Genomic DNA, 12,108 nt, shown 5'->3' with positions numbered 1-12,108 from the left:
CCAACATTACTATAGCAAATCAAACCCACAGAGAACTCAGATCTGTAATTTGAGGTGCCCCCACCCCTCAGGTAGGAGGACAGTTCAATGTTGTATTACACCAACTAGGATGCCTACAGTACAAAGATAGAGGAACTGATACACACTTGTGTAAGATCTTTGCCTATGCCCTAGCACAGCCAAGGTGGCTACAGAAGATCAGAAGGTCACCTGCTACAAAATGAGTTTTAGGCCAGAAAGGGAGGCGGAATGGAAGAAGAAAATATAGAGAAATTAAAGCTCTCCCCAATACTACTATTCAGAGTATTTTCCAAAAGGAAAACAGTCTGGCAGCAGCATCTCAGACTTTATATAACACATACCATTATCATGAGACCTAGCAAACTGACAAGTAGGTAACGACACCAGAAGTTTATGGCCACACAAAACCTTTATGAAAATGTGCAACATCATGCACAATAATGAAATATTTCAAGTTTCAATTGATGAGTGGTTAATATTTTTAAAACATATAATACAGCGAGTTAAAAGAGTATTTTTAAAGCGTAATTGACACATGCCACACATAAGTGAATCCAAAAAACCATCATGTTAAATGACAGAAGGCAGTCCTAAAAGACAATGATTCTATTGACATGTGTTCAGAATCTACAGGTAGAAAATAGGACAGGAATGTCCATTGAGATGTGTAAGATTTCCTAAAGAGATGATGAATATATTTCCAATTCTAATTAGTCAATTAACCACATACCTTAAAAAAGGAGTCAATATACGTGATTATAATGAGGTATGGAGGGAGAGACACAATACTGACACCAATCAAGATCCCACATCAGGATTCTGTGTTTTGGTTTTTTAAGAGTATTTTATGTATGAGGGTTTTGCCTGCGTATAAGAAAGTGTGCCATGTGGGTTCACTGCCAGTGGAGACCAGAAGAGGGTATTTGATCTCCTGGAACTGAAGGTAAAGATCGTTGTAAGCTGCCACATGTGTGCTAGGAATTGAACCCAGGTCCTATGCAAGAGAAGTGTTATTAAGCACTGAGCTATCTCTCCAGCCATGGTGTCCTGGGTTCTTTTACAGCAACTGATTAAGTCTAAGAAAGACAAGAACCTCTGTCCTTTGTGCAGCAGGACTTCTAGAACAAAAGAACTGCTATTCCCAATCTCCTAAGGAAGGTGTCTCTACCACCCAGCCCACTAAATTTGTTTCCAGTCCCTAAATGTTCAGAAGTATATTAATTCAATTCCTAGATTTTCTTATTTTCCGGTAAGTTGTTTAGAAGCAAGTATTAAACATAATCTTGCCGTACCCTACCCTGTCTCAACAAATATTAGTATTTCAATTTTTTTTCCCCATCTTATCCTCTCTTGCTGTCCTCCAGACCTGTGTCTTCTCACACTTCTTTATCTGCCAGGAACAGTAAGACCCAAAGCCCCAGACTCTGCTGCAGACAGACCCTCACTCTCACTGGATCGTACGGCTATTCCTCTGACTGCAATGCCGGGCCAATTCCTAGTCCTGAGAGATGGTCTGTGTGACTGAACACAGAGCATATACAAATATATAAATGCATTTATGATTAAACAAGACAGTGCATGTGCACACATGTGTGGTTTCGACCTGAAAGTGATAGCACACTTGACCCTTGCATTCCTGTCCAGCCTTAGTCAAAACCAAATCTTCCCGAGAACATGTGCCTGCTGTATGAAGGGAGGCAGAGGAGGAGCAGGACACATGTAAACAAGGCCACAAGCTGACAACAGTTTTCAGTACAGATTCCTAGGATGACACAGATGGATTTTTACAAAGTAACTTGGCTAACGAAACTAGTTTGCTTCAACTGCCTACCAAGTAAGATGAGACAGTTGCCTTCTTCTTTGCCGTTAAGATGAGGTCAGATGTACAGCAATTAAAAACCTCTAACCTAGGCTTTAGGGGCTCTGTTCCAATACATGAATGCATATGGAGGATTTCATACCGTCTGCCTTCAAGCGTTCTTAAACTGGCCTCTTCCCGTGCAGTCATCCTCTCTCTTCGAGCTGAATTCTGAGAGGCATGAAGGGGATGATTTGGGTGTCCTGGATCACCAGCAGATGCTAATGCAGAACCATAACGTAATTGAGCTTCAGTAGAATCCATAATACTGACCATCCAGTTCCACGTAGGAATAAGCTTTTCTTCTACATAGTTCTATGAAGATCAAACTACAATAGTCAAAACTATCCAAACAAAGCTAATTTTGATATAGTACTAGTATGTCAATACTTAAGCATTTGCAACATCCATTTATATTGAAATTCTCCTAATTGATAGGCAAAACAATAAGTAACTTTTCAATGGATCATACCTGTAAGTTGACTGCATCTTGGTAAGTCAATTTCACAGCTGCTGGAATCTGAGAGTATACTAGGTGATTATACTTAGGGATAAGGCCCATCAAGTCCGAGATTTGTCTGATGACAATGCTGTAAGCCCTGGCTAAACTGCTTGCAGATGTTAAGTAGCTGCTGGCATTGCTAGCTTCCAAAGCAGCTGCTGCCGCTGCAGCACTTGTACTGATGGTGCCGCTCCGGCGTAAATTTGAAGGATCAATATAAATCAAACCTGCAGAACTTGCTATAAGGAGAAAGGACAATTACCATGAGCGTATTTATATAGTTGCTAACTGCTAGTGACATTATATAGGCTTATACAAATCTAAATGGTCAATTAATAATATGTACATGAGCAAAAAAGTATACCTCTCCTATATAAGTTTGGGGGAAGAGAGTGTGAAGGTGGACAAGAAGTTAATATATTATCATCCAGGAATAATTCTGTACTTCATAACCACTACAAAAGGAAGCATCTGGCAATGTGTGCAGACACTTTTAGTTGTTACAAGGAGAGAAGGGAAGAACACAGGGTTGGGAATACTACTGATGTCTACCGGGTAAAGGCAATGGGTGTAAGCCACACCTGACAAAAGACCTCAAAGATAAGAATTACCCAGCCCAAAGCAACAATGCAGAGATTAAGAAGTCTTGATATAGTAATGTTTTTGTACTTCTTCTATTTGATACTCAACAAAAGGCATGTTTATACAACGTTGCTGTCTAGATAAACATGTTGGAGCTCTCCTAAAAATGACAGAGTTTGCAGACTTGCCTGCTGGCGTAGACGTGCTGGACGGAGCTGTGCTCGCTGCTCGCTGATGCTGCGGATTTCGGACAGCCCACTGCATGGAGCGAGGAGCCTGGGCAGCACCATTTGCATGGGAGCTATTCGTTGTCCTTTCTAGTGGCTCATCAAGCATAAAGGTCTCCTGCTCTATGTCATCACTCTGACTGCTACTGCTGTCAGAGTCACTTGAGTCATTTGACTGAGAGTCATCTTCAGAAAAAAAGGCAGGAACACTGCTCGCTCCTAAAGTTTTAATTTTTAAAACCAAAAACACTGTAAATCCATTGATAATTAACTTTACAATGTGCCTCTCAAAATATTATATTCAACTGTGACAGGTAATATATAATACTGTGAAGCCATCATAAAAACATCTCAATTAGAAAAGAACTCTTTTAAATAAACTTTAAAATTAATCCATTACTGAAACAAAAGCTAATAAGAACTGTCACAGAAAAAGAAATAAAATTACATAAAGGTTCTGGCTACCCATCAGACATACAATTATAACAGCTAACCCATAAGGAAACAACATACCTGCTTCTGAGCCAGCAGTGGCTGCGGTGACAACACTTCTGCGCCCACTAGCATTATCTTGGTTACTATGGTTACTTTCACTGTCACTTTCCGTTTCAGCTGCTGCTAACAAATCTAGCTCCATGTCACTTCCTAGAAAAGTAGTGAATGAATAAAAAGGGCAAACGTTTCACCAAATAATCAATGTAGGTGTGACAAGCTGGTCTATCCTACACTTAGTAGGAACTAAGAAGGCCCAGTGGTTAAGACAGTGAAAAGAAATCAGAAAGCCAGGTGCTCTGCAGAAAAAAGTACTGGCTGCTTACCATGGAAAAATTATTCAAGTACTGTAATCAGTAGACTCTTGCAGGACAATTTAGTTCCTGCCCTGCAGAGCCCCAGTGTCTGGGCAGCACCCACATCCACCTACCCTGTTTTCATCTCTTTTTCTTCAAGAAAGAACTTAAAAACTTTTTTTTTTTTAAACTAACACTAACATGTCAAGATAAATAACATTCTAATATTACAGTTCAGTTGCCTGACTTAAGCAGAGCCATAAAGATTATATGTATAATCTTGAGGAGTGCATGGGGATCACCAACACAAAACACTGACTGTAAGCACACAGCCATTAAATCTCGGGAGATTATAGACTGTTTTCCTGTTCTCTACACTCCAAACTTTCCACTGCTGAATTATGACTGACTTCCTTTAGAGGAAAAAAAGTCAGACAGGCTCTTGCTAGGTAGCCCAGACTGGCCTTAGATTTGAAACCCTGCCTCAGCTTCCAAAGTGCTGAATATTTTACCACTGAAGTAGTTTTTAAGAAAACAGATGCCGGCAGGGCGTGGTGGCGCACGCCTTTAATCCCAGCAGAGACAGGAGGATTTCTGAGTTCAGGGCCAGCCTGGTCTACACAGTGAGTTCCAGGAGAGACAGGGCTACACAGAAAAACCCTGTCTCAAAAACCAAAAAATAAAAGAAAAAAGAAAACAGACTGTGTGGGCTAGTGAGACAGTTCAGCACACAGGCAGCAGTAGTACAAGATCTGAAATCAGATCTCATAGAGTGCAAGGGAGACAAAATACTACATTGTTGTTGCATACTTACATTCACAAACACTTATACACACATTAAGTAAATGAATAATGAACTCGGGTCACAGGCTGGACAATGATATCCTTACCCACTGAGCCATCAACCAGCTCCCCATTAGAATGAAAGAAAAGAAGGTGGGCTAGAGATGTAGTTCAACTGGTAGAGAGAGAGAGAGAGAGAGAGAGAGAGAGAGAGAGAGAGAGAGAGAGAGAGAGTGTGTGTGTGTGTAGCTCTGACTGGATCTTGGCATAATCATGCACACCTGTAGTCCCAGCACTTGGGAAGTGGAAGCAGAGGGGTGAGAAGCTTAAGGCCATGCTCACCTGCACAGTGAGTCTGAGGGAGACCTGGGGTACACAACACCCTGACTCACACAAACAAGGTCCTTTAACAAATACAATTATTTGATGTATGTTTACTTACTTCCTAAACTGTAAAACATACTACAGAGTACTTCAGAAGAAAATGATTCCGTTACTGCAGAGCAAACGAGGCTACTCTCCAGGCACCTGACTCCCCCCTCTCCCACATACCGTCTTCATCATGCTCATCGTGATGTCCCTCAGCCTCAGCATTCTCTTCCCCGTGCTCTTCCTGTTCATCATGATGATCCTCCTCTCCAGCCACGCCTTCCACCACCTCAACCTGAACCCACAATTTTATTTATAGATCATCACAGCACATAATAAACCTGTTTCTACCATTTTTGTCCATAGAATTAGTAAAATAAAATTTTAAAGCTCTCTAAAATAAGGGATTCTAAATTTGTATTATGCTGTTTTAAAATCATTTACTAATGACAATTCATTATGAAAATTTCTATCAGCATATCACATAGTTTGTAATTAGTGTCTAAAAACAGGTTTCAAAATTAGCAGTATAAAACTGTTCTGGGAAATGGGGAAGGGCTGAACTTTCTATACTTTCAAATGCATTGCATTAAACTATTAAAAAAGTCAACAGTGAAACTATCTTTAGTCTTAGTCTTTAGGTAAAAAACAAGTTTATGTGTCCAATTTCCTGGTACTGAATAAATGGAAGATTGCTGACATCACTGTAATATATACAGCCACAAATGAGTATAACTAAAGTGGACAAGATGGCTGGAACACAGGGTAGTTTCAAACTAACACCATCAAGACTGACTTCTAAGTGACTGCTCTTCCCACCAAAGTATGTCACCTGCACTTAAAACAGTTAAAAAATACCTCTTCTACATCTGCTGACACAATATCATCCTGTTCCTCGTCTCGGCCTCTGACGGGCTGTGACTGGCTGATGCGCCTCTGCTGTGGATTCCGAATGATGTAAGATGACTGAGACTGACTGGAGCTGTAAGGAGTCAGGGGGAGAGACCACAGCTGTCATGATGGCTCACACAACACACTGCTCACTGGGATCCTTTTTGCAGCTCAATCCTTACAGTCTTTCTTCCCTCCAGCATCCTCAGATGCCAAGAGTACTGACACCAACATTCACACATTAAAACACAGTTTCTATCCTGCACTTGCTTGTTTCCCACTGACTGGTTAGTGGGTGGACATGGCATAGGGAAAGCACATTTACAAATTATATTTTAGAACAGAGTAACAACCAAAAGCAGAGTGCTCAAAGTTTCACTTCTCTTCAAATTTGACTTAGACATAACCAAAGGCAGGTGCATCCACACAAAAGGAAGCAAACAATCATTAAATTGAGTTTTAAAGAAACCAAAAACTAGAAGCATGATGTTTAACAGCCCTCTGGTCACTTCATTTAAAGATTCAAGAATGAGCTAAAAGACATTAAAATATAAAGCTTTTAGTGTCTTTCTCCTTAACAGGTTTCCTGCGAAATGAGAATCAAAGAAATTATTAGACACAACTAGGGTACAGTGCCTTTGCATAAGCATACAGGTACTTACCTCACAACCAGGGCTTCCCGGATCTGCTAAAACAGATGCATCGTTACAAAGGCAAAGAGGAAGCTGAGAGAAAAATCTTTAGAATTTTTTTAAAAAAAAGAATTTCTTCTTTTTCTTTTTTCCAGACAGGGTTTCTCTGTGTAGCTCTCCTTGGCTGTCCTGACTCACTCTGTAGACATGGCTGGCTGTGAAAACTGAGATCTACCTGCCTCTGTGCCCCAGGCTTGGATTAAAGGCATGCACCACGGGTGAAGGGGGAAGTTCTGATGGGAAGGTCCTATTCTGCAATTGATTCTTGTTTTGTCAGTAAAGAAAGCCAAGGGCCAATTTCTGGGCAGAAAGTTTGGGCAGGATTTCTGGGTCCCAAGAGGAAAAGCAGATTCAAGGAAGGAGAGGGGTTTTTCTGCCATGCTTTGGAAGAAGAACGCAGCAACCATGTGAGGTCTCAGGGGAGCTGGGGCCTGTGGCCACTACTACAGGCAAGTGGTCAGGGCTATTTGACAGGGGCTAGGTTAGGGCAGGTAGAGACAGGACAATAATAACTTGGTAAGGGCAGGCTTTTTCAGGCAGGAGAATCAGCACCCAGCAATCGTGCCAAGAAGGCAAGTAGTGAAGGAATTAACTGTGTGTGTGCCTTCTGTCGGAGGACTCAAGGGAAGCCGGGCAGGGGCTGAAAGCACTAGCCACTTCCTGGAGCAAACGACTTGCAACACATCTGGCTACGTGGCTACTTTTTCATTTAGTAGTGAGGTGTTCCAATTCAGAAAGTTTGTAAGCTTTCTGTTGTTAGTATTTAGTTTTAATCCATGGTGGGCAGGTAAGTACTAAAATATTATATTTACATTAGGTGACAAAATTAGAATTGTGAAAATCATTTCAACTGCTACTCAAAAGCACAGCTTTAATAAGCCAGATAAACCATTTCCATACAAAACATTAACATACCTGCTTGCCTGATCTGATGATGGCCGTGGTGGTAATGGTTCTACTGAAAATAGTTCTTCACTGCCCTGCATGGCATCTATGCTAGTACTGGCCAGGGTAAATGGTGCTGTCGGCCGGGCAGTCCCCATCCTGACGGGAACGATCAGAGACTCTGCCACGTTACACAGCTCTTCTACAGCATAAGGAAGCAGTGCTTGAAACACACGTTTGCATTTTCCAATTGGCTGTGGGATAAAGTTGCTACAGCAGGAAAAAAATAAAAACCTCTAATGATTCTTCTCATACACATACTAGCATTATCACACTACAAATATGTGCAAAAGGTTTGAAATGCCTTACTTTTTCTTTTTGGACGAAGCCATTTCCACACTAAGAATGACAAACACTCTTGCCACAGATCGTAGAAACCTCATTGTCACAGCAATTGCTTCTTCCCGGCGTCCGGGTGTGTACTTGTTTTGGAGTTCTTTTACTAAGGTGCCTAGCAGAGTATCTAAAAGCTTTAAAATTGCAATCATTCTATTAATGCTGAGATAGTTCATATGATGGTTAATGTAGTCTAATATTTTTAAAATATTAATAGTTCCCAATAAAATGTTAAAAATGTTTTTTGTGTGTATATATGAATATTGTGATTTATGTATATATGTGTGAATGTGTATACACACATATATGACGTATGTACATGTGTGCATGTGGAGGTGAGTGAACACCGTGCAGGCGGCAGTCCTCTCCTTCTACCGCGTGGGTCCAGTGACTGAGCTGAGGCTGTTAGGCTCTGGTGGCACCTGTTACTAGCTAAGCCGCCTTGACAGCCCCTGTAACAAAATTTTGAAACAAACTGAACCAAACCATTTACAGGTATACACCTACCTGTACTGATACTGTGTGTCTGATAGCAAATGGATCCCAAATGTATACTAACTTGGCTTTTGTCCCATAGGCCTGTATATACTTATCATGCATGTTTAGAAGGAAATATCAAACATGTAAAATCACAAGTTCACTCATGAAGTACACTTATCGCATATCTGATTTACTACTTTCTAATACTTCCCTGTGCATAATACAAAAAACAGATACCAACTACAAAGAAAACCCAATTTCATGTTATTTTTTAATGGTTTTTATAACAATCTTTATAGCAAAACATGTTCCATTTCATTGAGTAATTGACTAGACTATAATTTAAGATCTACTATGGTTAGATTCACAAAACATTTTATTGTATCCTAACTTTATGCAGTTATTATAAACTACTTAGAACAGGTTTGGAGGGAAGAGGTAAGAGTGGCACCTGACAGTAACAAACTAGCCTGCCGAAAGGACTAAACTCAATGTCCTGTCAGTGCCTAAGGAACATCCATCCACCACTGGGTCCTATTATCTAAATTTTAGTTAAAATTAGAGAAAAACAAATTTAAAAAGGGTTTACACATTTTTTATCAATTTAAGGTTTTTATTTAAAATTCTTCCACAGAAAAGCATCCATGTTAATATACTCCCTTTAACTTAATCCGCAGACGTTATCAGTCTTTTAAGTTTGACCTTTAAAACCATGGGATGCTAAGAACAAATTCACGTATTTAGTGAACTCACCAAAATATCTGCTGTACACTTGACAATAAGGCAATGAGTGAAACAGTCGAGCCGAATCGTGCCGCTCTGCTGGTTGAGGTAGACCTGCTCTTCTGGCAAAAGATGGCCTATCCTGCTGCTGGCACTCAGACTGGAGAGGCAAAGAGAGACAGAATAAATTCTAAAAGACAACATTAGCCCAGGAACTGAGAAAAAATTTTTAAATGTTTTAACAAATACATACGGGTCTTTGTTCTCCTGTGACCCAAACATAATCATAGATCTCAAAGCATTCCAGTCCTGAAGGACGCGCTCTAGGGCAAGCTGGGCAAACCTTGGGGGCTCTAAGTCATGGTCAGGCATATCTGAATCTAAAAAGGAAGAATGTGTCAGACAAAAATAGAATTCAATGCTTTGTACATCAGCAGAACTGCATACTTCACTCACCGTCAGGACTGGCTGTTTTCCTGTTGCGATCCTCCCTGATTCGTGGAGGCCTATACTGACAGTGCTCCACTGTCTGCCTGGCCACCGTCTGCACTAAGAACAGCAAAAGGTGCTCTCCCCTAGAACACAGGGCATGTTGTGAGGGAAGGAGGGAGGAAGAGGGCGGCGGAGGGGGAAGAGAGAGAGGGAGGGGGGAGGGAGGGAAGCAGGGTGGCACCAGCATGTGCTGACCTCTTTCTATCCTAACCATTCTACTTGCCTACTGTTTGGTAGGGTGACCAGATTTGTAGCAGTGAGCAGGCGATAAAGTAGATCAAGACGAGCAGACTTCTGTCCAGCGATCAATGTTTTACACTTACATTTCTCCCAACAATCACAATAAGCTGTTGGTGAAGTCCGCTTGAGTCTGTTAGAAAAAAAAAAAAAAATCACAGAAAAGTTCAAAAAAACTTTAAATTACAGATCTACATTGCAATGAAGACTTATAACTTGATAAAACTAAAAGGAACTCTTATTGATATTTAAATGAAAGGGTAACTGCTATCAGCTACATACAAAAAAATATTATTTAATGGTGCAAAGTTCAGAAAGCAATAGAAAAATTCCTATGAAACCTAACTCTGTAATGTCCTGGGACAGTCACTTCTGTTGTCCTTCCCAGTCTCCAACATACTCTACATGGTCCTCAAATGGGCATTGAGCCAACTCTAACCATGGTAAGCACGTGTTTCCTGTATGTGTCTTATCTGACAGGCCTGTAAATGCTGTCAGAAAATAAAATGCCTGGCTCACCTGTCCTGGCAGTGAGTATTGACTTCAGCTAATAAACACAAAGTGAAACTCAGCATCCAGGAGGAAACTGAGAAGATCGTCTTACCCTTCCTGTGAAGCAGGGCGAGTGAAGGACAGAGGTGCACTTGTGCCAGAGTATGTGTGTAAGTCAGGAGACAATCTGCAAGTCTGGTCTCGCTTCACATCATGTAAACCCAAGGATCAAACTCAGGCTCATCAGGCTCTGCAGCAGGTGCCCTTACCTGCCAATCCTCCTCAAAAATCCCAAATGGAGGATTCTGATGGCCCATTTTCCTATAATCTACAGCAGCTACACATGTACATGTATAACCCAGTGTTCCTGTTGGTAACACTGAGACTCTACAAATGTTAAGCTTGAGTTTTCCTGCCAGCTAGATGACCGTATTACATGAGATTACTGAATCTAACAAATGAGTAAGGCAGAGTCCAGTTTTTCACCGTAACGCATTAAGAGGCCCGGGGGAGAGGGGTGGAGGCACCTAAAACTTGGGCTGTAGAATACACATGACACTACTCTGTAAACATGCTTTAAAACAGCAATCTGACCACTCTAGCAAGATTAACCCGATTCTAGTCACTCACTACAAGTAACGGAATACAAGTGCTTAACAATACTCTACACCAGCCATAGTCCTGTATGTAGGAACTCAACTGTAGAAAGCTTCACTTTCTGAATTATGCTGAAATCAAAGCATAAGTACTTTGTACTGCAATGAAAACCTGAGAGTTTATGGAATTCAGAACAGCGCTGGGACTTACTTGCAATCGTGTCCTTTATGACAAACCCTTGCACATTCTGTACAACAACAAAGCGACTCCAGTAAACCACAAGTCCGACATTCAAAAATGTCCTGGAATTGAAAAGGTCACTTTTGAGAGAGTAATCACGTGTATAACTCATCGATACCAAGGTGCTGGGAAGTGGGTGTGGTGTACACACAGTTGACAATGTAAAAGGATGAAAACCAAATAGACTGAGTGCATCCAAAGTAACCTCACCTCACTCAGAGACAGACTGGTTACACAGCCTGGGTCAGAGCCTGCCATCTATGCAGACCACATTCTCATAGTTGCTATGGTGAATCGAGGAATGAATGGCCATTTGTTTTTTGTTTTGTTTTGCCATCCTTATGTAGGGCTCAAATCAAAATTAATTCTTTGGATAATTTTAAAGGTTAAAAGTAAAAAACAAACAAACAAACAAACAAACAAAAACCAGCAGACATGTTTACACACTTTCACCTCATGTCCAAGGCGGGGAAAGGGAATCCTGAAACCAGTCCAGATCCAGGGAGCGTTTGGGTCATTTACCTGGTTAATGTGCTCTGCTCCAGTCCAGGTAAAGCTGCAGGTGTCGTTGCAACATAAGACATACAAAGGGGAGTCGTCAGGGTTGGTACCTGACGGGCAAACCATTCCCATGAACACATCTTCCTCCTTTTCACTTGCAGAAACTTCAGCTAAAATATTAAAAACACAGAAATTCATTCATCTATCAAGAAAAGATTTAATCACAACCACAACTGAAGAACATATACTTAGCATAAACTAGAAATCACTATATACTAATTAGAATTTTTTTGTTAGTTAAGTCTGGCTGGAGACGGCTCATCCACAATACCTAACACTCACATTTCCAGAG

The 12,108-nt window shown here is 40.9% G+C and overlaps 1 protein-coding gene across 3 annotated transcripts in view; it reads right to left on the bottom strand.

The window, feature by feature from the left end:
• The window catches only part of Ubr5 (ubiquitin protein ligase E3 component n-recognin 5), a 114,981-nt gene that overhangs the window by 26,935 nt on the left and 75,938 nt on the right, over positions 1-12,108 (bottom strand). For all 3 annotated transcript variants that reach the window (XM_085831909.1, XM_085831908.1, XM_085831910.1), the window contains exons 27-40: positions 11,778-11,926; positions 11,226-11,317; positions 9,913-10,059; positions 9,654-9,772; positions 9,451-9,577; positions 9,228-9,357; positions 7,968-8,128; positions 7,629-7,868; positions 5,989-6,112; positions 5,314-5,425; positions 3,704-3,835; positions 3,148-3,409; positions 2,352-2,616; positions 1,983-2,194 (exon numbers count right to left, since the gene is read on the bottom strand). In XM_085831909.1, coding sequence (XP_085688035.1) covers positions 1,983-2,194; positions 2,352-2,616; positions 3,148-3,409; positions 3,704-3,835; positions 5,314-5,425; positions 5,989-6,112; positions 7,629-7,868; positions 7,968-8,128; positions 9,228-9,357; positions 9,451-9,577; positions 9,654-9,772; positions 9,913-10,059; positions 11,226-11,317; positions 11,778-11,926 — 2,272 coding nt within the window. The remainder of the gene's footprint in view (positions 1-1,982; positions 2,195-2,351; positions 2,617-3,147; positions 3,410-3,703; positions 3,836-5,313; positions 5,426-5,988; positions 6,113-7,628; positions 7,869-7,967; positions 8,129-9,227; positions 9,358-9,450; positions 9,578-9,653; positions 9,773-9,912; positions 10,060-11,225; positions 11,318-11,777; positions 11,927-12,108) is intronic.

Source organism: Mus caroli, unplaced genomic scaffold (genome assembly GCF_978045245.1).
Source record: "Mus caroli unplaced genomic scaffold, Mus_caroli_1 scaffold_16, whole genome shotgun sequence".
NCBI classification, from domain to species: Eukaryota; Metazoa; Chordata; class Mammalia; order Rodentia; family Muridae; genus Mus; species Mus caroli.
Note: the sequence above shows the minus strand (reverse complement) of the source record. Positions and strands in the feature narration are given on the sequence as shown.